Source organism: Apteryx rowi, unplaced genomic scaffold, assembly GCF_003343035.1.
Source record: "Apteryx rowi isolate R43461 unplaced genomic scaffold, aptRow1 scaffold_230, whole genome shotgun sequence".
In the NCBI taxonomy this organism is placed as follows: domain Eukaryota; kingdom Metazoa; phylum Chordata; class Aves; order Apterygiformes; family Apterygidae; genus Apteryx; species Apteryx rowi.
The window spans coordinates 314,452-341,242 of record NW_020448642.1 but is presented as its reverse complement, the minus strand read 5'-3'; the positions used below and the strand labels follow the sequence as shown (position 1 = coordinate 341,242).

Below are 26,791 nucleotides of genomic sequence, written 5' to 3'. Positions count from 1 at the left end.
ATTCTAGATTTTAGAGTAATACAAAGCATCAGTTCATCCTCTATACTCTTTTCTGCGTTGTTGACTATATGTGCCAAATCCTTGTCCCGTGCGTGTTTATGAAAAAACTTGCATTAACTTAAATATGGACAGGATTTCATAAAGTAATATGATCACCTTGACCTTCCAAATAAGACCAAGGAATCCTGCCCACCCAATTTTTGTATCAAGTTTACATATTCTATTTAAGCTATTGCATACTGCTTAAAAAGATACCTGCTGTGGAGTGCTGGATGCTCTGCTATACACTTAGGTGATTTTTTTTTTTTTTTCATGACTAGTATGTGCCTTAGTTTCAGCCTAGCTTCCAACTATAGTCCTTTGTGATGCTTCTTCTGGTAGAATCAGTTACTATCAGAAATCTCTACTAGGACACAACTGACTCATTTTCTGAACATGCTCTTAGATAATCTTGTTTAGCTTTTGCTAGTATGCTTTTCAAAATTTGTGTCTTTTTTAAAATCATTTCCAGATTTTTAGCATCTGTTTCGATCATGACTAGTAGAACATTTCAGCTATAGAATTCAGGGCATATATCTACAATAATATATGTATACACAAAAAAAACTGGAAGTGAGACAGCAAGACTTCCCCCACCCCTATCCTTTTTTTTTTAATTGTGACAGCTCTTCTAAAATGTACTGTAAAATACGCTCTGGTATGTGACTCAGAAAATAGTATTTTGGGTGATCTGCATAATTTACCTAAGTAGTGAAGTACTCAGACTGATGTCAGTGAAACAATACAATTTTTTATACTATCACATACAGCCAGTCATAATCTATAGGTTAGTAAACGCTTTGAGCAAGATGAAGCTCTGATTTGAACATCATTCAATTTATGCTTACATTATTACTCAGGAATAACTATCAGTGAGGTGGTCAGGCTCCTTAATACTTGGTTTAAAAAAAGAGAATAATTGAGTCAGCACTGCTCTGTGAAGCGAGGACACTATCGTGAATCCTTTTCTTTATCTGCAGTGACTTTCCTTTAGTCACATCTTAGTCTTTGAACAGTTCCATTATCTTCTATGGGATTATGTCTAGATTTGGATACTGTTACAGGTGAGAGTGGCAGAATCTGGTGCATGTGGTTGTTTGCTCATTCATCTGCATCAGTCAATCCACCAGTGTTTGCAGAATTGTAAATGTTGTGCTGGAATTGCCTTTCCAACCTGCAGAGGGGTTCAAATTTCATTTCACTGCACAAGCCAAAAAAATAAGTGGCCTAGGACAGTCAGAGAACAAAAAAGAAAGCAGCACTGAACTTCTTACAGGTTTTATAAAGGACAGGCTTATTTTAAACTGAAATTGTGGCAAATTAGTTTATTGGATGCCCCAATGTATTGTGAGATCTTCAAAGCTTGTCTTGCCTATTTATGGGCTTTGGTGGCAGGCTGACTGCAGTCTTTTGGCAGAATAATGCATGTCTGTTACATGCCTGAAATAAGCATAACACTGACCCTGCAATTCATTTGTAAGGTAGTAGTTGCTTAACAAGTAGTAGCGTAAGTACAGTTAATAGAATCCAAGTGTTTTTCACTCCAGCACACAACTCTGCTCAATACTGCAGAACCACAAGGGTGATAAACAGAGAGAATGCATCCCTATGTACTATTATAATTAATAATGCTGTGCAGTGGAAGTTGTAAGCACTTAGTGCAAGAGATTAGTTTATGTGGTTGCCTATGATAATAGGGGGTCTTGGTGACTGTGGAGGTCCATCAGTCCTACATTTTCAGGAATTAATCGTCCTGCAACAAACCAGAAACTATGGCACAATGTGATCAAAGGAAACTCAGTAATAGAAATTATATATACATATAAAATCATCTCTGCTAAGAAAGAACTGGGAAACCTGAATACATGCTTGGTTGAATTTGTATAGCTTTACCACGCCTTGAARAAGGCATATGCTTGCAGTAATTAAATAAAATGTTGATGCCACATTTCCAGCAAAAAAAAATCCTCCACAGTATTGAATTATTGTAAATGGTAAATATAATACATATTTAGACTCAACATACATAAAAAGTTAAAGTACAATGTTGTTTCACTCATATAAACAGATCTTGCAAATTATCTCTTAAAAATTCAACAACAAATCCATTACTGTCTAGATTGAAGAAGAAAACTATTTAAATAGAAGAAACAGAAGAGATCATCTATTTGCTGAATTCAGGGAAATTAACAGAACAAATTTTCTTCTTCTATTTCTGCAATAACTGAAAGCATACTTTTCGCCCAAAATGTTACAGAATTTTTTAATAGTATAAAATAGATACCAAGCTGATTTTGTAATCTCTTTTGAAAATACTTATTTGATTATATTAATATGCATACAAATATAATAGGTTCAGGTTTCCCAGGGGAAAGCACCTATTTTTTTTTGGTTTGTGTAATTCATGTTAACTTTTCTTTTGTGTAGATTTTTGTGTGTCTGCAGTTTCTCCTTAATTCTCTGCAGGGGGCAGAGGCAGTAAAAGCTGTAGTGTGCCTTCTATTGTACTGTTCAAGTTGTCAGAATTAATTGGTTAAAAAAGAAAAGGATGGCTGAGTAGTGCTTGAATGTTCTGGTATTGATAATCCACATTATTAATACCATAAATAAATAAACACAGAGGTGCTGAAGAACTATTTGCTAACTCACTCTGTTATTTTAACGTTTACGGTCTGCCTCCTCTGTTCGGTGTGAATCAAAAGAGTTAATGGAACTTACCCGTGTAAATAACGCCACCTCATCCTGGTGAATCAAACTGTGTAGGTGGAGCTCATAAGTGCGAGTGTGTAGGAGAAAGGCAGCACAAGCACGTCATGTGAGATGTCCAGGCGCTCGCGGAGGCTCAAGCAGCAGCTGGAACTTCAGGGAATGCTGGCGTCCGTCCGCACAGGTTTGCAGCATTAGGCTTTGCATCCAGGGCCCAGACTAGCTCTGCAGATAGAGTCTGCCAGCAGAGGTTTTCGACCCCAATCGCCATTCTGCAAACCACGAGTGTTGTTAAATGTTAGCATCAACCAGGAAAAAGGTGGGACRTTCCCAAGAGCTTGTGGGAGCAGAAGGATATTCTAGCAGTTAGTCTTTTGCTGTGGGTTCCCAAAAATTCAGTCGTAAGCTCCACTGCAGCTTTTTACTTAAGGGATCTGTGGTGTATTGCGGGGATTGTACTATTTCCCTACTTTAGTGGGGTTTTTGAAGATAAATGTATTAAAGATGATTAAGACACTGAAGTCATATAAATAAACAAATGCAATAAAATGATGGTGGTAAATAACTATTTTAGCAGTGAATCTTGCAGTTTTTGTTTTATCTGCAAGTAACTCTCCACCCAAACTTGTCTAAAACCTGAGGCTTAGAACAGTTTTCTGGGAGTAACTTGTTAGGATACCTTAGGCTGAGAAAGACATTGAACCCAGAAATCCCATTTCGTGGCCAAGTGCTCTAACCAAGTGATGTTTATATAAAAGTGGGCAGCACCATCATCTTCTTTAGCAACTGCATTTTATAAGAGACTATCGAACTTGCTCAGTACTGTGACAGGACGTGTTTGGGTCCCTGTCTTCAGGAAGGAACTGTGGGTTTATGATCCTAAGCAGATGGAAGCCTGCGTGCTGCCTGGGCTCTGTATAGGGGTGAGACACACATTTGTGTTTAGCATTTACTATTTGTAGGTTTTATTGGCTCATAAAAAGCATACAGGAAGATCTAGATACCCAACTCTGCATTTGGCCTTCTAGGGGCCAATCTTAGGACCTTAAGGACTTGGCTCCATGGGTGGGATACTGGCAGGTAAGCTATGGGATCGGTTTAACATACATTAGCTAATCCCCCGTGTTTTCCCACATGTATTCTCTTACACTGTGATAAATGCAAAATGACTTCTCCCTCAATGAAAAGGAGGCTGTCCAGGTCACAGCTTCTAGAATGCACAAGTATGAACAGAAATAGTGTGCTGGAAATATGTTCTGTGCTTTGCTCATTTAATTTGTTCTGTTAAAATCTTTTACATTTTTAGTGAATCGAGTTGTAGCAGGTATTCTATTTTGCCCACAAATTTAGCTTAGAAAAAATAATTTGAATACTTATTTTGAATATGATGAAAAACTGTCCTGTTTCATTTATAGAAATGTAGGATTCTCTCAAATGACATTTTTAAACAGATCTCCCTAGTGAAGTGAATGGGAGTACTTCTTAAAAGCCAGGCATACAGCACAGCTCTTAGTGATTTTACTAGGTCTCCATTTTCTTGTTCACTTCTGGCTTTTCAATACACATAGTGTCCTTTCAGTATATGTTCATATTTAAAAAAATTAGTGAATAATTATAAGTAGTAGGAAAAATTACGATAAATACTGAAAATCTGAAATCAGATATGGAATATAAAACATTTCTATACTGTTTTTTTGGTTTTACAAATTCACAGTACTTTTCTCTTTACCATAATCATTGCCATTTTAGTTCTGAAACTGTGCTTTATAGAGTGGTATATGTATTTAAGCTAATATTAGATGCAAAAGCAATAACATATATATAGAATCTGTGTATGTTTATTGAAGTATGTATYGTTATTTTTAACGATATATTTACGATATAAATATAAATATAAATATAACGATATATATAACGATACTTTTATTTTGTTTGTTGCTTTTTTTCTCTACAAAACAAAGAAATATAATAAACATTCTTCAGTAGACTGATCTTATTCATTTGTTCAAATTTGAGGAAAAAGTTTTTTTTAATTCTTTGTTTGATTTTACTCTCAAAGATCATTCAAACAGTAGAAAGAAGCAGCTAAGGTGGGCCACATACCTCGGCACACATTTTTGATACAGTCAAGTACAATATGCAGACAAGAATGAAGTCCAGCATGTGAATCTGCAAAGCAACATAATTGAGGTGTACAGTAAAGGCAGGACCAGGCTTGCCAGAGCAATTGTTCAGTGTTGATTGCCATGGGAGCAAAGTATCCTTCTGAAATGGTAGAGAAAGCACTTAATGCCGTCAAGAAATGCAGTGTTCAAACTACTATCTCCATCAGCCAGGTTTATGCTCAAGAGAAAAATATTTCAAAGGCTCTTATTTAGGACTGCTAATCCTAACAAGCGCATAAGGTACTCCTGCTTGATCTTCAGGCTACATCAGCTGTGCACTTGCATAGGACTTGCGCATTCCTGGTTTGGTTTTTTGCTCTTGATCTTTGGTTCCCAGAATTTATTTTGTGTTACTTTTTTCACTGGTATCAGTGATCTGTTCCTTCACAGGATTTTCAGTTTTCTCCCCACCACTTTTGTTCTTGCTATCCTCTCTTTATACCCTTTTGCAAAAAGAAATTTAACTTAAAAATGTTATCTCATGCCCATTCTCAGTTCTTCTGAGCTAATCTGTTTACCTTTTCCTCCCCCTCAGAATGTGGAATATTTTCATTCTCAAATCCTACATGCTTTCTCTGTCACTTGTTTAAATAATTCCACAGACTCATCTTCTACCTCTCTCCACTTCTACTTTTTTCCTCCTTCCTTCAGTTATTTAAATTAGCTTTTTGAATCTTTCATTTATATTCCTTTTCCATTTCTGTCTATCCTTACAGAGATTTTAAACACTTGTCACTTAATTCCTTTTTTCCTCTTGAAATAAAATCACAATTACTTATCAATAAAAGAATAAAAATCCTAGAAAAATGTAGTTTTTAATCAGGCAAATATGCAAAGTCCTGGAAATTCAAGCCTAGCCTTCACTTCTCAAGAATAACCACTGGCAAATATTAAAATACACAGCTAAAAAAGACTAATATTGCAAGAAAATTTATTTATTTCAATTTTACCAACACCAGAAAGTACCCATACATTTACCATGACAATAGCTGGAATTCTTTTGGTTTACATGGGCAGTCACATGGACTAAGATAAATTCACAAAAATCTCTGCAGAGGGAGATTGTGAACTGTGGTTAAAATGGATTTACTTGAGGATTAGCACAGACAACTCTCATGATCATCCTGAAGCTTCTCTGTGTATGGAAGTTCTCCAAAACAGAAAAATCACAGCCAGTTAAAACAATGCTGCCAAATCCACTGTAGGGGGGACCCTTAAGGAATGGGATACCCCCCCAGCTACAGAACAGATGAAATGCAAGAGCACTGCTTATTACTTGTCTTCTACTGCAATGACATGTGAAGTAAGAGCTGCCTCATGTTAACTGAAAGCAATGTGTTGATAGTAACTTGAGTCCTTGACAATATTCCTCTGTTTCCAGAAATAAATAGGCCAGTTCTGGACAGACACCCTGTTATTCCCCGTTGTCATTATGGAGCTGGCACAACAGAACAGTGAGAGGTGCGCCATGACCCTCGCCTTACAAAATTCAACAGTTTTTATAGCAGGTCTCCATTTTTTTTGTAATCATGTGATTTAGGTAACCAATACTAGAACAAGCAGAGCAGGCACTTCAGACCACAGTCTCAGAAAATGCACCTGTGAGCAGATCATAGGTTTGCATATATTCATAGCAATCATTCACTGAGCAATCTCAAATAATGAACGTATAAATTAAATTGTCAGCATCACAGGTAATTGTCAGACTGATCACAAGTAATTCAGGAACAGAGATAATTGCTAAACGTGATTGGATAAATTGTTTACTGTGAACAGTTTAGATAACTTTAATAGCAAACAATTTTACTCTGCCCTTATATCTCTTGACTGTGTAGCCTTTGGATAAATATCTATGACAACCACTGCATCTGTTAAAACTTGGATATTTTGACAGATCATTTTAGAAGAAAGCTGGCCCCTGGCTCTAAGCTTGCAACAACCAATTATTATACTATCAGACAGACACTTAAAAGCCCCAAGATAGGATGTTTTATATCTTTGTCTCAAAAGGAGTTCAAAAAAGGATAGATTTTTTTGTATAAATAGGAGACACCCTCCCCATGGATAAGGCATTGGAAAAATTGCTGGACTATATACATTGCAATATATCAGAAAGTGACTGTTGCAGTATCTGAAGTAAAAATGCATCAGGACACATACACTGCTTAAATAGCCCCCTGGAATATTAAAGAATTGAGATAGCATTTATCATTCAGAATCTCTTCCACACAAACTTCCTTATAATAAAAAGTAATTCTCAATGATGCTTTTGGATAAAATCAAAATAAATATTTTTTCTGTGAAAATGTGTAATGTTTCACAGTTATATAGCACATAATTTCAACATCTGGGATGGGACTCACCTCAGTGAAATGTTGTAGTTCTGAATTACACACCTAGGATTCCTCCGGTAAACAGAAACACACACTGCGAGAGTATTTCATCCCACTTCAGAAAGTTGTCAAACATACACAGGATGAATTACTTTCTGAAAGAGCCCCTTTGCATTGTCTGTAGAGGGAATTTAAGAGATTAGTTTAGATTAGGTACCTTTTCTCTTACAGATGTTGAGTACTTTTTCTGAAACTATACATGGAAACATGTCATATATATGTGTGCATATGTATACACATGTGTATATATAGATGGACATACCTATGTATGTGCATACACACATGTGTGCACACGCACACACACATTGATCTTACACACCAGAGACCTTGCCATCATCTCAAAGTAGCTGTGTCAGCCCAGAACATCTGGGACTCAGGGCTGCAGCGAGCAAGTATACAAAGCAGTCATTCTTTCTAGTCAAAATTTTGCCTGAAAAAAAGGCTGCAGAATTGGTGGCTTTCATTTGGAAGAGGCAAACAGCTTACACCACCTGCAATTTTATGAAAATTATTTTATAGATTGCTTAATTGTTGGGGCCCTTGCGGTGCTTCAGAACAATAATCTATATGAGATATAGAGCATGGAACTAACACTGTTTAGGATTAATTCCTTAGCACAACTTGCTTAGCATTAGTAGCTAAATTTGCTGAAGCCTTAGGCCTCAGGCTATAGCCACTGCTACGTGCTTTGAAGTAGTCCACCAAGGACACTGGTGCAGCTGGGAATGATACATCCTGAGAAAGTACAGATAAACTAGCAGAAGCCAGTGGGAACCAAGGTTAAGGGCTAGATAGCTTTGCTAAATAAGTAGCAAGGTACAAGGCATGACCGCTGCGTGCGTGATCGGTGCCATGAYTGGCTACCTGTGACATAATCTGCATGGTGATTGGCCTAGCAAAGTGTACGACTGCACAAACATATATAAGATGGGCAAACTGCCGAATAAAGTTGGAATTGAACCTGCATTCTGTGAATGCGTATGATTCTTTCCCGTCACTCCCGCGGACCGCGACACTTAATAAAGTCTTTCAATAACCTACTGCATCTAACTGAGAAACAAGAGAGGTTAGGTTATATTGTCAAAGATCACAGAGCAGGTTGGCGGAGATAAGGAACAGAACTGAGTAATCTGCAATATCCATGTGACATTTTCTACTGTGGACCATTACTGTGGAGAATAACTAAAGAAATGGAGAAATAACTTGAGCTATCAAGAGTTTTATAGCTAAACAAGACAGAGAGAAAGTCTGCATCAATGAACAGCTGTAGTACCAATGCTTAGACCTACCTCTACTAAGGAAATGCATCAATTCAACACAAATCTCTAAAAATTGCTCTGGCTATTTGAAGCCAACTCCTCATAAATGTACAAACAAACAGCAGGCTTCAATCAACTTGTACTTTATTGACATATATAGGAGATTAACCCAACTAATTGAGTCTTCACAGTGGTTTAGCAGTAGATTATTAAACCAATTTAATTAAACCAGTGTATCCTTCTAGTGTGCAAGAGACCTTGAGTTAAGAGATGTCACATATATGACATTCTACTTAGAGAAGCTGTTATCTATAAAACTAAAAGTTATGTAAAATTAGTATCGCCACAGAACATTAGAGTATTATTAATGATAAGAATAAGATAATGATAAAAACACACAGCATTATTCATGCTCCATAGAGCATTGATATCTCAGTAGAACTATGTACTATTATCTTTACAAATTTGATGCAATCATTCTATTAGAGAAAGGTAGGTCTTTCCTCCCTGTTAGTGTGTGTCCCACAGTACAAGACCGGACCCCATCAGAGCTCTTCTTTGAGGGCCAAGCCATAGGGACAGTTCTCCAATCCACCCTTGTTTTTCTCTTTCTGCTGACAGCAGTACTAAATACTACCATCTAAGTTATCTACTCAGCCTTGGTTCTTATAGCTCTGCTGTGCAGCGGAAATTACATTTAATCAAGAATATACTGAAATATAAAGATACCAAGAGACTAGCTCTAATCAGGACAAAATTCTACTTTTTCACATGGCTGCAAATACAATTAGTTAAATTGTCAGATTTTCCGTGTCAACTGGGATTTTCAATATTGGACTAAACAGCTACTGTTTGTCACCAAGGCTCCCCACAAAAACAGAAAAGACCTGGAAGGTAATGAGAAAAGTACAAAGACTTTATAAAAGACACAACTAGCACAGAAAATTGTATTTTTCCAATGCATAGCACTCTGTAACTTGTTTGAAAATGCTGACATGTCAGTCTAGGTTTGTATAGGAGCTGTCTGACAGGCTGCTTTGTGCTGCTTTTGGAAGCAACTTGGCCTTGTTCCAGCAAGCATAACTGAATATTATCAGTCTCAAACATATGCTAGATGCTATCTATCTCCTGTAACCATTCCCGTGGCCATATGATGTGAGTTGTTCTTCCTACCCTTCTTCTAGCTCACTTACTCTGCATATCTCAGGAAACAGGGAATACACCCACAAGATTGACTGGCCAGTCAGTGGAAACACAGTCTCAAATCAAGTCCTTCATAATAAATGTTCATAATAAATTTTGGAAAATTGAGTCTCATACCAGGCAGCAGGATTCATAAAAGCCCCATTTACATGGCACATATTAGCAGACATATCCAGGTCTCTTGTCCAAGATGTAAAGCCGAGAATAACCATAACAAAGCCACAGTCTCCTGAGACACATGTTGACGTGTATGTGTACAGAACAGCTACTTCAAAAATAATTCAGGATCCTGTATTCTTCTTTCCAGATATGTAAGTCTAATGCTGACCATACACTCTCAGCTGCTATAAAAACACACTTTGTAGCTAGCTCATCAGAATGTATTGAAAGAGATTTTCTGCCTTTGCAGTCCTCATTTATCACTGACAGTCAAGCTTAGGGCTGGGCTGGGATGCCCATACACTGTATCTGCAATACCTTTCATTGCTAGATGATACACATCAACATCCTGGAAATGAAGGCATGCTAGGCAGCTACTCAGTCTGTCCTGTAAAACTGGTAGTGCAAAAGCATCATAGACAATACATCAGCAGTGCAATCTATCAACAAATACAGGCACAAGTGGCCTGCTTCGGAAACATGTCATTTTGCGGAACCGTAAAACTGCCACACGAGGAAGCTCTGTGCCATTTCTTAAACATTTTGCTCATGACAAAGCAACCACAGCAGGTGCCAAGTCGAGAAGAACAGTTTTATAAATGCTATTGTGACTTCTTGACTCACCATATAGGGAAAATACTGCTTGCCACTTGTTTAGGGTAGAATTCAGCTCTCCTAATTTTAACCACCCAAAAGCTAGGCACTTTGCCCAAGCTCTACGCTTCCTCTACAGTGAATGGAGGCATCTCTGTGGGATGATTCAGGCCATGTATTTTAGATGCCTAAGTTGGGCACTCCTCAGTATTCACAGGCTTCAAACTGGGAGGGAACAGAGTTGAGGCTTACAGTCAAATAGGGGCACAGAGAACCAGGGCACCTGCACCCCAGCATCCCCCAGTATAGCCTCCTCGTGATGTGCTGGGGCCAGCCATGCAGATGACATGCTTGAGGGGAGCACAGCTACTGGAGGAAGACTTTGACCCTCTGCAGTGTTGGAACACCATTTCCAAACCTGCTGAAAGTCAGCTCCCATACGCCCTACATGGCAATGGCATGGAGATATTTGGAAGAGGCTGCTCGCTTCTACCACTTTTACCGCTTACCGCAGGATGAGGTGTCACAGGCCTGATGTGCTGGTGCTGCACAACCCGTGGCACTAGTGTCACTGTCCCCAGTACCAGGGGATGCAGAGGCCCTGCAGCCGGACTGCCCCAGACAGCAGCCACCAGCCACAGGTCCCGCTTTCTCACCTCCCCTTGGGCCCCCCCTCCCAGGGCAGAGTCTTAGGCCCTTCAGGCCAACCCTGCCGCACGCCCCACGGCACCACCCCACATACCACACCTCCCACCACATACCACACCACACCACACCACATCCCCCAGCCCACACCGCCACCACTTCTCCCCCCAGCCCACACTACACCCCACCGCACACCACGCGCCCCGCGCCGCCCCCTAGCGGCAGCGCCCGCGCCCCGCGCCCCGGCAGCCCCTCGGGGCGGCGGGAGGCGCCTGCGCGCTGCGGCCGCTCGGTGGCGGCCCCGACGCTGGCGCCGCCCGCAGCCTCCCGGCGGCTTCTGCCTATTTTAGTCACAGCGGCGGCTCGAGGGCCGCGGTGTGGTGTGGTGCCGCGGGCTGCTGGGGCCGTGCCGTGCCGTGCCGTGCCGTGCCGTGCCGTGCCGTGCCGTGCCGTGCGCAGCGGCAGCGCGTCCCGGCGCCCTCCGGCCGGGAAACTTTTCCGCGGGCGCCCGGCAGGGGGAGAGGGGACAGGTAAGGGAGCTGCGCACCTCGCCATGGGCGAGGTGGTAAAGCCCGCCTGGGTGCGGCGAGCGGCCTTGCGGCGCGGAGCCCCTGCTTCGCCCCCGGCGCGGCGGGCAGCCCCGGGCGGGTGAGGCGTACCTGTGTGCGGGCAGCGAGCTCCCGGGCGCGGGAGAGCACTGCCGCTTCGGGAGGCGAGGCAGGACGGGTTATCCCGAGCGGCGCACAGCCCCTCTCGGTCGGCGGCGCCGGCCGGCCGTTAGCGAGAGGTTCGTGGCTGAGAGTGTGGCGGGGGTGTTACTGACCGTTCGCCGGGTGTCCGCGGCTAGATGCGGGCAGCAGGCGCAAACCGTAATGTAGCTCTACCTCTCCCAAAAGTTGGGGTGTTTCCTCCTTCCCGATCGCTTCTTAGGATGAGTGAGGTCGTGCTGAGCTGTAAGGGCTCGCTGGTTTTTAAACCAGCGGCAGGGAGAGCCGCGGGGCAGGCGGCCGTTAGGAGGGCGCCGCCGCCGCCGCCTCGGGGCGACCGTTAGGGGAGCGCCGCCGCCTCGGGGCGCGCCGTTTCCCGTCCCAACCGCTTGTGAGGAGGCTCGAGCGATAGGGTGGAAAACGGTGCCGTCGTGTTGTGGTGCTGGCGGCGGTTTCCAGGTGGGATCGGCATTCCCGTGTGCTGGGAGCCTGGCGTTGTGTGGTGTTTTTGTTTGTTTTTTGTTTTGGGGTTTTTTTTTAGCACGTTTTGTACTTAAACCTCTCGCAGTAGGTGGCATCTGAGCGGAAGCGTTCAGCGCTGGTCTTGACAAAACACGTTTCATGGATCCCAGAATAAACTCTTAAATCGGCAAATATTCGTGTCTTATTAGAAGGCCTAAACTGGGCTGGAGAGTGTTTTCTGTKTAGGGTCTTTTTTTTTTTTTCCTGAATCCCCCTCCCCCAAGCTCTATAGTGTTTATAATTGGGGAAAAAATGAATAGTCTGTTTTTCAGTGTGATCCCGTCACTCTCAGCATTCCCTTTTTGGGTACTCTGAAGCTTACCGGGTTTTGTTGTGCACATGCAGACACAGTTGTCAAGCACTATTCTGTGTGCCGTAATAATAGCGCTGTTGGGTATTTTCGAAACAGAGTTTTGCTGATGTTGTTGCGATTTGTGTATAGAAAAGTCACTGTCTTGGCAATGTCTCTGTTGGGGGGATTTGGCTGGGGTTTTTTGTTTGTTTGTTTGTTTTAAACAAATGGTGTTTTCCATGTTTACATGTTGTGGGTTAAAATCAAGCTCCACTTGCACTGGAAGAAAAATAAGGGTTACGGAGTGACAGTTGTGGCTGCACCCCTTGACAGGATTTTTCAGTGCGTCTGTGTAATGTAACTCAAACACAAAATGAGCTCAACTACAGTTAAATTTGCAGCGTCTATAGTACAGCTAGTACATAGTACAGTTTATTATCTTGAGTATATAGTAGGAATGTTTGTGTTAGTAAGGATAGTTTTGTTAACTATGTAGAATGAAAATATTGTTAATTTTTGTCTAGAATAATGTATAGATTAACACTAACAAATTTTTGTATTTACTGACATGTTTAATGGAAATGAACTTGCCCCAAAGAGCGTACTGAAATACATCTTTTCTTATACCAGTTTCGCATTCACTCCTACTTCATTATAAAAAGGAAATTGGTAACTTAAACTGTAATTAGCTTAATCATACTATCACTAATGATTTGTCTTCAGCTCACAAAAGCAAAGAAATTATTATTGATTGTCTAGATTCTCTATGCAGCTTTTGCGCTGCAAGACCATGGAAAAGTAATTAAAGTTCTGGAGGTATGATAAATTCTGGAGCTTGATTCTATCTTTAGACTCACACAGTCCATCTCCACGTAAATGAGCTAGCAATGACTTTAAAGTCATGCAAACGTATTCAGGCAAGGCTTAAAAAAGCTCACTTAATGCTGAATGGTATGACTGCGGGACACAAGTGTTCTCAAGAAAATAGATGGCAACTTGAGTTAGCTACTCTGCACTGTCCTATATCAACTTGGCTAACTTGTTTTTATTCTGGAACCATCTGCTTTAAACTCTTCCATTCTAGCTATGTTTTGTGAATGTATGTAGGAATCCATTAAACTGTATTTTTATTTATTTATTTATTTATTTTTGGCATCTTCGTGTCTGTAGATTCAGGGACTAAATACTTCTGGGAATGGTTTTCAGAAGCTTAATGTCATGTATAAAGATGTCCTGATTATAGAAAAATCCTACAATAAACTCACCTCTCAGGTGGGTGTGGGTGAGTTTTAAATGAAAAAATGTATTTTTAGACCTAAAAGCACAATACATTGCCTTAACTCTTCTACAAAGTTCACATACAAAGAATTATTTTAATAGGCTTTGCTGTTTACTATAGCAATTTCTGGTAGGTTAGTATTACAGTGTCACTGACTGTTTATTTCCAATATTCTTTTTTTCTGTTTGGACAACAAATTGCTTGAGTTTTCTATCAGCTGAGTTTTCCAATTCTTAAGTTGATAAGTCTAAATCCATATGAAGCAACAATTACTTTAATGGGTATTAAAAATAGTTTTTAACTGTTTGTCTTGCACGCCATAAAGTTTACATTTCAATTGACACTCTGCCTCCCACTTTTTCCAAAATGACTTGACTATATTGCTTGTATCTTTAGCCTCTTACATTAACATATACATGTCAAACTTCAAAGTCTTCTATTGTGTTAATTTTTCCTAAAAGTAACCCAAAATGAAAGTTGTAAAAGCCTAATTCTGTACTTCCAAAATAAACTTTTGATACCATGAGATACCAGTGGGTAGGAAATAGCTATTGCACGCTCATCTGTTGAACAACAGATTTTTGTCAATACTTCAATATTATTGGACAGCAATAAAAGTTAAGAGCAAAGAGTCTGGTGTAAAAATTGCAGTTATTACTTTGCATATTTGTCGTTCTGGTGTTACCTGTGGATAAACATTTTATATCAGAGCATACAATCATGCATGCCTGTTTGGTTTTTTGTTGTTGTTGTTGGTTTTCAGTCAGACTCCCTAGTTAAAATTCATGGGCAGTTCTTAGAAGCCAGTGGCACAATCTGTCCTTGTGTTGTTTTGCAGATAGGATAAATCTATTTCTGCAAGCTTTTAAAATATCTTAATGGAAGGCTGCAAAACTTCTGTTATCTGTTTTCTAGTATGTCACAGTGCTGCAGTGTTTGTTTGTGAGTAGTAAATTATTTTCGGCCCTAATCATATAAAACTTTCATGTATTAAAGACAAAGCTTAAAATGGATGTGCCTACGTTTAGGCTCCTGGGTTCTAATTTAGACAACAAAGTAGGTGGCCCAGACTTTCAAAATCATTGACCATCTCTTTTTTTTTTTTTCTTTCTTTCTTTTTTTTTAACCACTATGGACACTTTATAGTAAAATATTTCAAGTGACTTGATCAAAAGCTGTTGGAGAAACATCGTTCCATTATGACAATTTTGGGTGGTCTGTTGTGGCCTTCATATCTGTTGACTAACAAAGGGAGTATTGTTTGGCCAGGTTGTGAGGTGAATGAGATTGTTGTGTGCCATGCAGTTGACTGGGCTTGTTGGATTTCTAGTCTTCAAATGTGTGGTTCTTTACAGCCAAATGTAAAAAGAGTAAGGTAGCTTTTATTTTCCCAACAATACAGTACAAAACTTTCTATTAAAAAATCACATGTCTGGAAAGATTTGTGGATTTGTAATCAGATGCGACTGAAATTACTTGTTCTTGCCCATTTTGATCGTGAGTAGAATTGATAGCCTTATGACTAGCTGTGTACATGAATTTGGTTGTCTTTATTCGTTTCATTGCCAAATGATGACATATTTAGTGGTCAGTCACAATCACAAGATGTGGGCAAGATGAGCACAAACGCAGTTATCCAGAGTTAGCAATGACTTTTTATTTATGAATGCATTAAAATTCCAGTCCTGCAAATTCTTACTGACTCTCACACTTTTACTCTGTGTGAATGGTTTTGTTAAGTCAGTGGAGCAGTTCTTGTGACTCTAGTTACTATATTCTTGCGTAAGAACTGAGGAAGAAAAGGAACATGTTTGGATGATGCATGTATGGTAACTGGACCATGAATTTGTTTGGGCGCCATAGTTATTGGTACCATAACTTACATAGAATTTCTTTATGCCAAAGAAAACACATTTTAGTTAACCCTTGTGGAAAAACTGATATAGGAGTGAAAAGAGAAATGTGAGCTTCTTACAAAAGAAATATATTACATATTTCGGTAAAAATGGTCTAGTTTTTTTTTTTCCTTTCAAGATCATTTCTATCCAGAGACTGTACATTATGTCCATGCTATTGTGTGATCCTGCAGGGTCTCTGCATATTCTGTAGCATGACTTATCTGTGACAGGCTCTGGTCATCTGAGGGGAACTGTAAGAGGGTTGAGGTTTTCTTTATGGTTTCTTTCTTCTCACTATTGTGGGAGCTGTCTAACCTGCTTAAACTTGCACACAAGTTGATGGAGAATAATAAAAAGCACGGATGAAACTAAAACAACTCTGAACTCCTTCACAGCCTGACAAACACTCTCAAATGACAGAGATATTAAGTGTATTCTAGACTGCAAGAAATGTTGAATGCATTAGCCATGACTTGAAAGTCTGCTGAATAGATTAATTACATGACAGTAAGCACACAAGACAGGGACATGCACTGTCTCTACAGAACTTATTTGAGTGCAAATCCCTCTGTGTTACACATTATGGAGTCTGTTTGCTCACTGATAGGTGCATGTATTTCATTAATGAGAATCAAGCAGAACTCAATATAATCTCTATTGTTGCAACAGTATGGGATCATACATAGACTCCTGTTTCCAGCAATGTCTCTTCTTTTTAAGAGTCTCTCTAGAAACAGTATTATTCCTCTAGCTAGAAATTGGTCTTTATCTGTTCAAAAGACATTCTGGACTGCTAACGCTTTCTGGACTGCTTCTAACACTGACTCTAGTTCCTTACAGAGATTGGCTTTTAGGATTTTAAAGGTAATGTCTTGAAATCTTCCAGTTTCTCTTACTAGTTAGTTTTTGATAAGAATTTTTTTGCTTTGTTGCGGAGAGAGAGGTGTTTTTTTTTTCTTCTTTAATTAAAGTGTAAAAAAAATCTGCTATATTTATTACCAGGAAAAAAAAGCCTATGTATTTTTAGATTAGAAATCAGCTCTTTTAACTGCCCAACTTTCTCCAGGAGTTCCAAGGATAAAGGTCTTGCCAATCTTTCAGGGAAATCAATTGGTCTACCTAACACAAGCAAGACTTGCAACTTTGTCATAACTTAGCAGCTTGGGTGTCTCCCTTTCTGATTTGGTAGTATCTGATCAACTGAGAGGTGAAACAGTAACATTTATTTACTGTTCTAAAAGTTTGGGAGGGGGGTTGGGGKGTGTGTGTGTGTGTGTGTGTGTTTGTTTTTCCTACTCTGGTTAATGAGTGCAAGATCATATGTTGCTTAGGAGACGTCCAAATGATTCTGCAAGAAGGTCAGAAGATGAGACTGTCTTTGGTCTTGATTTTTAATCAACAAAACAGCATGAGTTCTGCCTTTAAGAACTTCCATTCCTTATTTAGAGGAACAGCTTTGTGTGTCATAAAGAAGACTTACATGACATAAGCCTTTTTTTTTTTCTTTCTTTCTTTCTTTCTTTCTTTCTTTACAGCTCTTACATAGGTTGGCAAGTTCCCTTAAATATTTACTTTACTAAGATCATGGACCCATTCAGTAAGTGGTAGATCAAAATGCAATGCCTATTTGTGTAGAACTGGGAGGAATACATAGGATGTCTTAATGAGCCATTGAAGTTATAATAGCAGGTATTCAACCAGTGTTGTGTTTATGGATATGGTCAAAATTTTGAAATGTACCCTTCTTCAAGCCTAACATTTGGGTGAAAAAGAGATAGTAAAACATTACTGAACTATGGATTTAGCTTGCATTTTTAAAGTATTTGTAAAATTTCCATTAATGATAATGGAAGATATACATTGGAAAGAGAGAAAAACACAAATCCTTATGTATGTCTAATATTTTTCAGTTTAATACATGATCATTTCTCTCTCTCTTTTTACAGGAGTCTTCAAGATGAATACCACGGCAATTAGCCCCCTCACCGTTACTCCCCTAGGTTTTGTTCCAGATTTTAAAAATGCCACCCTTGTGCCTTTCAATGAGACTGTGTGTGAAAACTGGAGAGAGATTCATCATCTTGTTTTCCATGTGGCAAATATTTGTTTTGCAATTGGACTAGTTATTCCAACTACTCTAAATCTTCATATGATTTTTCTACGAGGCCTGCTGACCATAGGTAGGCCAATTTTTCTGGAGAGCTTTACAACCTTCATGAAGTAGAAATAGCAGTTAGTGAACATTGTAAAGCATTCTTCTGGTCTCTTCAGTTTGTGGTGAAATTCCAGCATATATTCATGGTCATTGTACTTTGCTGAAGGTGTTTTTGATGTAAGCATAAGTCTGACCCTGATAGACATTATATGGAAAAGGTTATATATCTATCCAGACTCTTAAAATTTTGTGAAAATAAAATTGACAACTTCAAACTTACGTAGGTGTTGACACAAAAATTAGTGGAACTCATTTATGTCAGACCTGACTGGCTGCTTACAATTTGTTAGGCTCTGAATCATAGTTAAGTCTATGGATCATTAAGACCTTAGTATTAGGTTTCATGTAAATAGTGGGACTGTGCATTGGCTAGTACACTGGCTTAGTGCGTCTGTAATACATAAGGTTTTCCTCGAGAAGCTTAATGTAATGGCTAGCCCCATGTGTTCTTTAAATGTGGGTTCAAACCCATGGCATTTGCTGTTCTTCAGTGTTATTTTAATTTCCAGTTTAGAAATAGTAGTTTTCAGTATAGAGTGAAGTCTGGGTTTCATTGAAGTTGGTCAAATTTCCTCCACCATTGTTGTCATCTCATGGTGCAAAAAGATTTTATTTCAGAGGAAATACTAAATTTGGCATGTTTGAGACTAAGCAAGCATGGTCTAATTTGTAGCATTCTGGCAGTTCCACAGCTATTTCAAAGTCCCTGTACTTTGTGTGGAACAAAGTCTTTGTGATTGAATGAAAAAGAAATGTGAGTCATTACAGTGTAAGGAAGATATGTTGTAGAAACCCAGGTGTTACTTACTAGTATCACAACACAGAGGATGCTCAACGGTTTTTAAGTGAGAATGCTTATTTGTGTAAAAGTATGTATCAGCTGTATGATAGAACTTCTGTGGTCTTGCCATTTCTTTTTTACAGTTGTTATAGGATAATCTATCAAAACAGACTTAACTAATGACCAAGGGTCTCAGCATTGCAAGACCTTTGTCTGTGGAGTTCTCATTTAAAAACAATGGGAGTTCTGCACATGCAGAGCTTAACTGCTTTGGGCTCTAGGTCTTTTTGCATTTTGAACTGAGAAACAGATACAGAATCAGAATTTTTCAAGCTGAGTTGGCAGCTGGAAGCAAATACATTCTGTGAGCAGCAGAAGTAATGAAGCTTGGTTTCCTGTGGATTTACGTCCTTCGTGCCAGTGTCCCTGCCCCAGCCATGTGCTGCTCCACAGTATCACCCCTCTTGAATACTTTCGGGCATTATATTCTCCTATCCCTTTTAGTCTAATCAAACCGCTGATAAGAGACACCACATTTTAATTATCTGGTTAGTATATAAATACTGCCTGGCTAGTCAGCAACCCAGGCGGAATAGATAAATATTGAGTTTGCATTGTCTTCAGGGAGAAAGGGGGAAAGGACACTAATTTGGTACCTTTTCCCTTTGCCTGTCTTCCTGTTTGCATCAAACTTGCAGGAAAATAAACATGTGACTTATACATTTCTGTCAGATGTGGCTGAATTTGGCCAGTTTGTTCACAGTTATTTGGGATAGACTGACTGATGCGTAATCTATCATCTCATAAATATAGCCTTTATACGCTAAAAATAGTATTCCTAATTATATAGCATGCCTTATCTTATAGAACAACTGTCACTATTCAAAGTGAAGTAACCAAAAAAGAGAAAGCATTTGAAATTTTGTCTCTGATGGCATACAAGTGAAATCTGGTTTCTGCCGTGTTTCTGTCACAATGCAATGACAGCAGTTCCTTTACGTTTTTCAAAAATATCTGTGCATGACTTTAGGAGTTTTTTTTGCAACTAGTGCTTACTAATTAGATATGAATGTTCCTGACACAGACAATGAGGGTTCATTTCTCTGCTCTTGTTTGTCTAATTTATACAATACTAGTAATAAAGTTTTGTGGGTTCATTAATTTTTACTGTACTGAAGATAGTTTTCCCCCATCCCACCTCTCCTTCATTTTAGTAACAGACTGTCGTGGTCTACACCTTTCAGCTTTCCCCAGTCCTGATCTGAATTCTTGTTCCTTCAGCGCTGCAAACCTGTGCTGCAGCCCAGCCTGCTGAGGGGCTGTCAGTGCCTGTTTGTAGTGTTTTAGTGAGGGGCTCATAGTAGCATTACATGTATTGATTAATAGAGCCTAACTGTCGTAAAGCTTGTAGCAATACATTGCTTTCCAGTGTAATTGTACCCCTTGTCAATGAACAAATTCTTGATAGCTTTGTAAGAATGTATTTATTGATCATTGAAGTTTAACTTGCTATTTTAATTCTTACAGGATGTGCGTTGTTCATCATTTGGGCTACGCTCTACCGTTGTGCCTTGGACATAATGATCTGGAATTCTGTTTTTTTGGTTGTCAACCTTTTACATTTTATATACCTAGTGTATAAGAGCAGACCGGTATGTATAACAGCTAAATTCCATAAGCAAAACTTAGTAAGATGAAAGAAGAAGGAAGTTTAGCTCATATTTGCTGGACAAACCTATCAATGAATTACACAGGGAGTTCTTTCTAACTGACTCAGCTATGTCAGTAAAGAACCAGACCATTAGTATTTTTAGCCGAATCTGATTCAGTACATAATTTCTTTTTTTTTTTTTTTCCTGAAATTCATGTTATTTAAAACTATATAAAACATATATATTTAAAACCTATGTGGATTTCAGAAGTTACTATTGACTGGTTTGGGCTGTTCTGGTGGTAAGGAAGGGGTTATATAGTTTCATGGCAGAGACCAAAAATACTATTTTAGTTTTGAGTTCTGTGTGTATTTGTGGTTTGTGTCACTTGCCCCACCCTCTCGCTCACAAGAGTGCATGCATGTACACATTCTGAAATAAAATCCTACTAAGATATTTCAAACTGAGCATGCTAGGATAGTAATTTTTTTAAGATTAGGAATTTGGGAGGGATCAAACTTTCTTACCTGACTTTTAAGTCTTGAATATTCTCTGTGGTTGGAAGGAGACTGATAGATTGTAAGTGTCCAAATGGACTATTATTTCAACATAGAAACAAATTCTAATGTCCATCTATAAACAACCTTCATGCTCTTTGCTTTGTTCACAAGTGCTTTGGCCCGTATGTTTTGTATGCCATATTCCCTTTAAATGCAAATGAAAGATAAATGAGATGCTATTCCCTTTTCTGAACATCTGTGGGACTCAGAGATGAGCAGGAAAATTGGGTAAGATGTGGGAAGAGCAATATTAAGCAAGACAATCTTTCCTGTTTTCCAATTTTGTGCATTCATTGAGTCTGAGGGCCATATCTGGGAATTTTGCAACTTCTTTTATTCCCTTTAAAATAGTGTATTGGAATACCATTCTTCAAATGCATCCTGAGAATATATTTGAAATATATACCAAAAATAAAGGATTCTTTTCCCTGCCTTCAGGTAAATATATATCCAACAGAAAGCTAATTTATTGTTTTTTATATTTTGTATATTGTTTTTATTGTATTTATTGTTATTATTCACCCAGAATTACATTCTGTCTCTGCAAAATGATTAACAACCTGGCCTTCTGTTGGTATATGCACATCCAAACTAGATAATCTTTAATGTAATATTAGCTGTTATATACCAGCCAAATATTTTGAACACTTACCATTTCATTAATGTTAATATTAGCTTCTGCAGTCTGCAAAATCTAAGGCAAAAAAATGTGTAATGCAAAGGTTACAGGAGTATATTTGGGTCAGATTATCAGGTTTTCAGGAGAATAACTCTGCCGTTGCTTAAAATCTGACACATTCCAGAAGTGTGCAACAGCTGGTATACAAAAAAACCCCAAAACAACAACAACAAAAAAAAAACACACACAAAAAAAAAAAAAGGCTGGAAATAGCTCTTCACCAAATCAAAGCAGCCTGTGCAAGAAGGCAGCTAGGAAATTGGCAGCCTCCTCTTCTCCTGTCAAGGCAGCATAAAGCTTGACCTCTCTCTGGCCTAGAGGATAGTTTAAAACTAGCTAGATTGCTCTACTACTAGACATTTAGATATGTATAGTAAATATTTCTAGTTGTCTAAAGTACTCTCTGCCTCTCGGAGAGTAATCTTCCCAGTTAAAGGGTAAATTCCTCTTTTGTTTGTGTTGCTAATGTTGTTATTTTAGAAGTCTGTTCAATCCACTTATGTCATCATCAAGATACAATAGCGTCATGAAACTGCACTGCATTTCTGCTACTCGGCCATTGCCATGCTGTCCAAACCATCACACAAAATAACAGTTTTGATAGTGCAGAACCAGTGAAGTCAGATTCGACATTTATGTTTTGAGGTAGATTTTGCATATGGATATTCTGGTCTTTTCATATGAGGTGAACTCATGTTGCATTCTTTTCCCTCAGTGAAGACACCAAGTTAGCATGTTCTGTTTCCCTTCAACCCACCCACTGTCTTAGCCTTTTAATATGGTCTTGAGACCTCTAGTCCTTTGTCAAGGGTGACAGAAAATGGCCAACAAAGTCAGAGGTTAGGAGTGCACAGCTAATGTAAACTAATTTCCCAGAAAACAATCCTTAAAACTAATCTGTATTTTTGAAAGTGAATTGTGCCATGTGTTCCTCGTACATGGGTAGTGGTTCTCCAGTTCATACCAATCCAGTGCTTTCCATAATGCTAAGTGATAGATTACTAGAGAATAGAAGAGCATCTTGGGAGGAAGACACACTGATGTGGTTAGGTTTAAAAAAAAAAAAACAAACCCTTACAATGTGTAAAGCGGTACTGAATAAAGCAGAAAAAACTCTTGTCTTCTGTGATTACAATTGTCAACATAGTTTATGGTATGCATAGGTTGGATTTTTTTAGTGCATTATAGTATAGTCTTCATGTAAAAGTACCAGATTTTTCTGCAAAATTATCTAGTAAATTTGTTGGCAGAATTATTTGTAAGCATTTGGATACTACAGAGATAGTCATGGATGAAGTACTCTATGGGTAAGGTTAAATGAAGGAAAAACTAAAAACATGAAACGTGGCTTAAACTGTTAGTACCTAAAGCTGGTAGAAAATTACCTCCAAATAAGAAAGGAAGGACTGGAGGTCTGCTTTTAACTTTGCTCTGTTTCTGTATACCTTCCCCACTGAGCTGTGGAATGTCGGCAGAATCCAATATATATCTGATACTGCCCTCCAGTAGCTTGTGCGCCACAGAAATGTACTGTAAAACCACAGCTGTTCTTATACAGAACAAACTAGAGTTTTATGTGGAGGACATTAGAGGGACCATGGGCAAATGGACTTTTGTGGACTTCTAAAATGCTGTGCAACTTAAGGGTTTCAGCTCAAGTTGGGCAGAGCAAATTGTCAATGGAGGAAGAATAAAAGGAAATGAGTGAAAGAAAGAGATGGTAGGAAAGCTGAAATCTTTACTTGCACAGCTAAAAACAACTACAGAACAAACAGTTCATAGGTACTTGTAGGCTTAGGCAACCACAGCATATAAAAAAGGCTGAAGCTTAAATTGCATTTGTCTACAACAGGTTGATGAATTGAGTAGATCTACTTATATATGTTCAAACAAAAGAAGGGCTCTACCTACAACAGTGTTCCTCTAATATGGAGCACAGACTCATCCAAAGGTTACCAACTGAAGATGCTATATGACCTTTACAACTTAAAGCCTAGCCAAGAATTAGCTCTAATAGGCTAGCCATGTGGTGGTGGTTCTTAGTATATTAAGGCCTAAATAACTTCCATGTTTTTCTTTCCATTAGGTTTAAGAAATTACATTGTTTATAAATCTTACATGAAAAATATTACACTACTTTAGTTGATTAGGTGTAACACATAGATTTTCAGTTATTATTTTAAAAATCAGCAGTTTTAAAAATCCCCCCCACACACACACACACACAAGTTCCTTTGCAGTTTTAGTTTTCAGTTCATGTCTAGGAGTCAACAATGAGATGATGCAGATTAAGCTCTCCCCCCCCACACACACACACTTTTTTCTTTTTCAGGAAGACCTAAAAGGGAACTTAGTGTATGATAAGTCTTAATTTTCTTCCATTAGAAGTTTTATTCAAGGAACATAATTTCAGCAGAACTTCTAGGAGTGAATAATAGTTGAGATGCATAACAGCTAGTTCAGAAACACTGTGGTGTGGAATAACCATCTAGTTTTAGGTAAGTCCTGCATAATGAGAAGCTTAGTATCTGTTTCTCATCAGGGGCTATGTAATTAACTCTTGTATCCTGGCAAGACTATGGCTTTGTTTAGTTTGCACCCAACTTGATCCATGGTCTGGAAACTGTTTAGGGAGCCACTTTCCTGATTCTCTGACTCTTAAACCAGAGGAGAGCAAGGCTTGGGCAGGGGGCTGGAGTTGTGCCTGCAGTGTAGACAGCTAGCTTGTGCTCCAGCTCCTGACACCTGTGCTGCAGGTGGCTCAGCTGTAGACTGGGCTGTTTGACTTCATGCTGGAACATAGAAGGAGCACTCAACAAGGCTAGATACCTACTGGGAGGCAAGCTAATATGTCTAGCATTCACTTGGGTCAAGTGCCTACCACATTGTAGGCTCATGCTTGACCATGTCCTGACTTGGATACAACATCATCAGAGTACTTGCCCGACCAAGATCTTGTGCTCAGCTTGTATCCACCAATGTTAAGGTAGTCTTTGTGGTGGTGTTTCCCTCCCSCGCCCCACCCTGATTTCTTTCTTTTCTTTACCCTCTTATCTGTCTAGATCCTTGCATGACTCCCTTCTCTGTATCAGATCATAGCCTAGAGTTCATGCTTTACTTAAGGTAGTGTRTCTATGAAGTTACACTAAACATGAAGCTACTCATTTCACCTCTGTCCCTATAAGACTTTCATGACTGTATCTTTCTGTCCATGGCAGAATGTAGTATTGTTCCATAGGGAAGAATGAGGAAAATTTCTGAAACTAAAATAAAACATTGGAAAGGTATAATGAAAACTGTCTTGGACAGTGAGAGTTCTTACAATTGTGCTAATGAATGATAGATAATAAGTAGTTGAAGTGAGCCATATTTAAAATAGTTCCATGCGTATAAGTGCTAACTCTACACATCCCACCATGATCAAAATACAGTCTCCTACATGTCATGAACAAAAAAATGTGACGCGACTGACAGATTTTAAGTTTACTCTTTCTTGCTTGGACATGCAAAACCTTCCTGACATATATGTCATAGGTAATTTAACCCTGGCCTTTGTAGGTACACACACTTCTCTTTCAAAATACTTCTCATAGTGGTGAAGCTTACAGTACTTAGTTCAGATAAATGTCCACTTGAACTGAAGTAAGAAGCTTGCAGGAACAGTCTTCCATACAAACATTTCCTAGACCTTCTCCTTCTGATGTGATTGGAATTACTACCTGAAGAGCCTTCTTAAAATGTGTCAATTCTGTTGGCTCTAAAAACAAATGAGTACATGTTGACATTCTCCGTATTACTGGATAGAGAACAAAGTAAAATCTTTTGAACCACCAGCATAGATGCAGATATGCAGGAAGAAGAAATGTTAAAATGTAGGAAGACTATCAAATACATTTAACTGGGAAATGCTCTGCGTAATCATTGACTGTTTTCCTACGTAGTCTCAGTCACTTTGTGGTACTTGTACTGAAGCTCAGGACATGAGAGCTCCTGGAAATTAAAAGCCCCTGAGAGGAAGCATTTAATAAAGTCTAACAATTATGAGCGCTTTCAAAGAATGCAAAGGTTTATTTGTGGTCTCTGCTTCTGAGACAATAGCTTCACCTTATGAAATAGGAATGTGGAATTGGAGTCATCTTGTCTCCCTTCATCCATCTCCGAATTTAACCTATTTGTCTTGGCTGATTCTATAGCCAGTAAAAACAGGTACTTCCAAATCATGATTCAACCCAGCTACCTAACACTTGTCTTAAGATGTGTTAGTGCCATCCCTTTCCACTGGCTAGAGAACAAGCCTGCACAACTATTTTACACTAGTGACCTAACTTTAGTTAGTCATAGTTAGGTAAGAGGCATTTCATCTCTGCTTTCTAGCAGCATGAGGAAAAAATTCAAATCCCTTTATGCTAATCTAAATGTAACACAACAGAGAATTGGGTTCTGATCTGGTTTTCAGAAGGTTTGTATTTCTACTGCTGTGGGTTTGGTCAGTGGGAACTGCAGGTGCCCAGCTTCTCTGAAGACTGGTCTCTAAATATCTAGTGATACCCGGAATTCATAAATCATGTGAATTTAAACAATAGGGGAAAATTAAATGGAAACAGGGAAATATTCCAAAAGATAGATGACTCTCCATATTGTAGTCTCCCTGTTATAGACTTCAAGTGTGATGCCTGGTGGTTGCACGTGTCTTTTTAGCTGTCTTACACATTGTGTTTATATGAACTTGAAGGATTTTTTTAAGGATGTTTTTCTAGAGAAAACTAGAGAATACAGAAGAGAAATTCTTAAACATTTTTGAATGAGATTTTCTGTCAGCAACTATTGCCCATCTCAAAATCAATTTTATTTAGTCATCCTCACAAATTACATTTTTAAGGAGAGAAAAGAATGGAAGAATGACTACAAGTTAGTCATATTACAAAATGAATAATTGATGTTTTCAGTTGTTAAATATTTATTTTATTAAATGGAGCATGCAAAATAGTAGCGAGTTTCTCTTCTGACCAGAAAATTATTTCTGTGGTTTTTGCTCCTTGGAAC

General features: G+C 38.8%; 1 protein-coding gene and 1 long non-coding RNA gene across 21 annotated transcripts in view; one reads left to right on the top strand and one right to left on the bottom strand.

Moving 5' to 3' along the window:
* LOC112966059 overlaps positions 1–12,137 on the bottom strand; it is a 34,459-nt gene extending 22,322 nt beyond the window's left edge. For 10 of the 14 annotated variants that reach the window (XR_003253492.1, XR_003253489.1, XR_003253499.1 and 7 more), the window contains exons 1-4: positions 11,987–12,070; positions 7,274–7,421; positions 4,849–5,010; positions 2,758–3,017 (exon numbers count right to left, since the gene is read on the bottom strand). This is a non-coding gene — a long non-coding RNA (uncharacterized LOC112966059). Of the gene's footprint in view, positions 1–2,757; positions 3,018–4,848; positions 5,011–7,273; positions 7,422–10,242; positions 10,321–11,822; positions 11,913–11,986 lie in introns of those variants that run through there. The other 4 variants (XR_003253494.1, XR_003253501.1, XR_003253496.1 and 1 more) reach the window with 4 other exon arrangements.
* The window catches only part of BVES (blood vessel epicardial substance), a 33,025-nt gene continuing 17,787 nt past the window's right edge, over positions 11,554–26,791 (top strand). For 4 of the 7 annotated variants that reach the window (XR_003253486.1, XM_026065731.1, XM_026065732.1 and 1 more), the window contains exons 1-2: positions 17,808–18,041; positions 20,385–20,509. Coding sequence is in view for 6 of the 7 variants with exons in the window: in XM_026065731.1 (XP_025921516.1) it covers positions 17,819–18,041; positions 20,385–20,509 (348 nt within the window). In the remaining variant the exon portion in view is untranslated. Of the gene's footprint in view, positions 11,694–11,857; positions 11,951–12,250; positions 12,330–17,807; positions 18,042–20,384; positions 20,510–26,791 lie in introns of those variants that run through there. The other 3 variants (XM_026065728.1, XM_026065729.1, XM_026065730.1) reach the window with 3 other exon arrangements.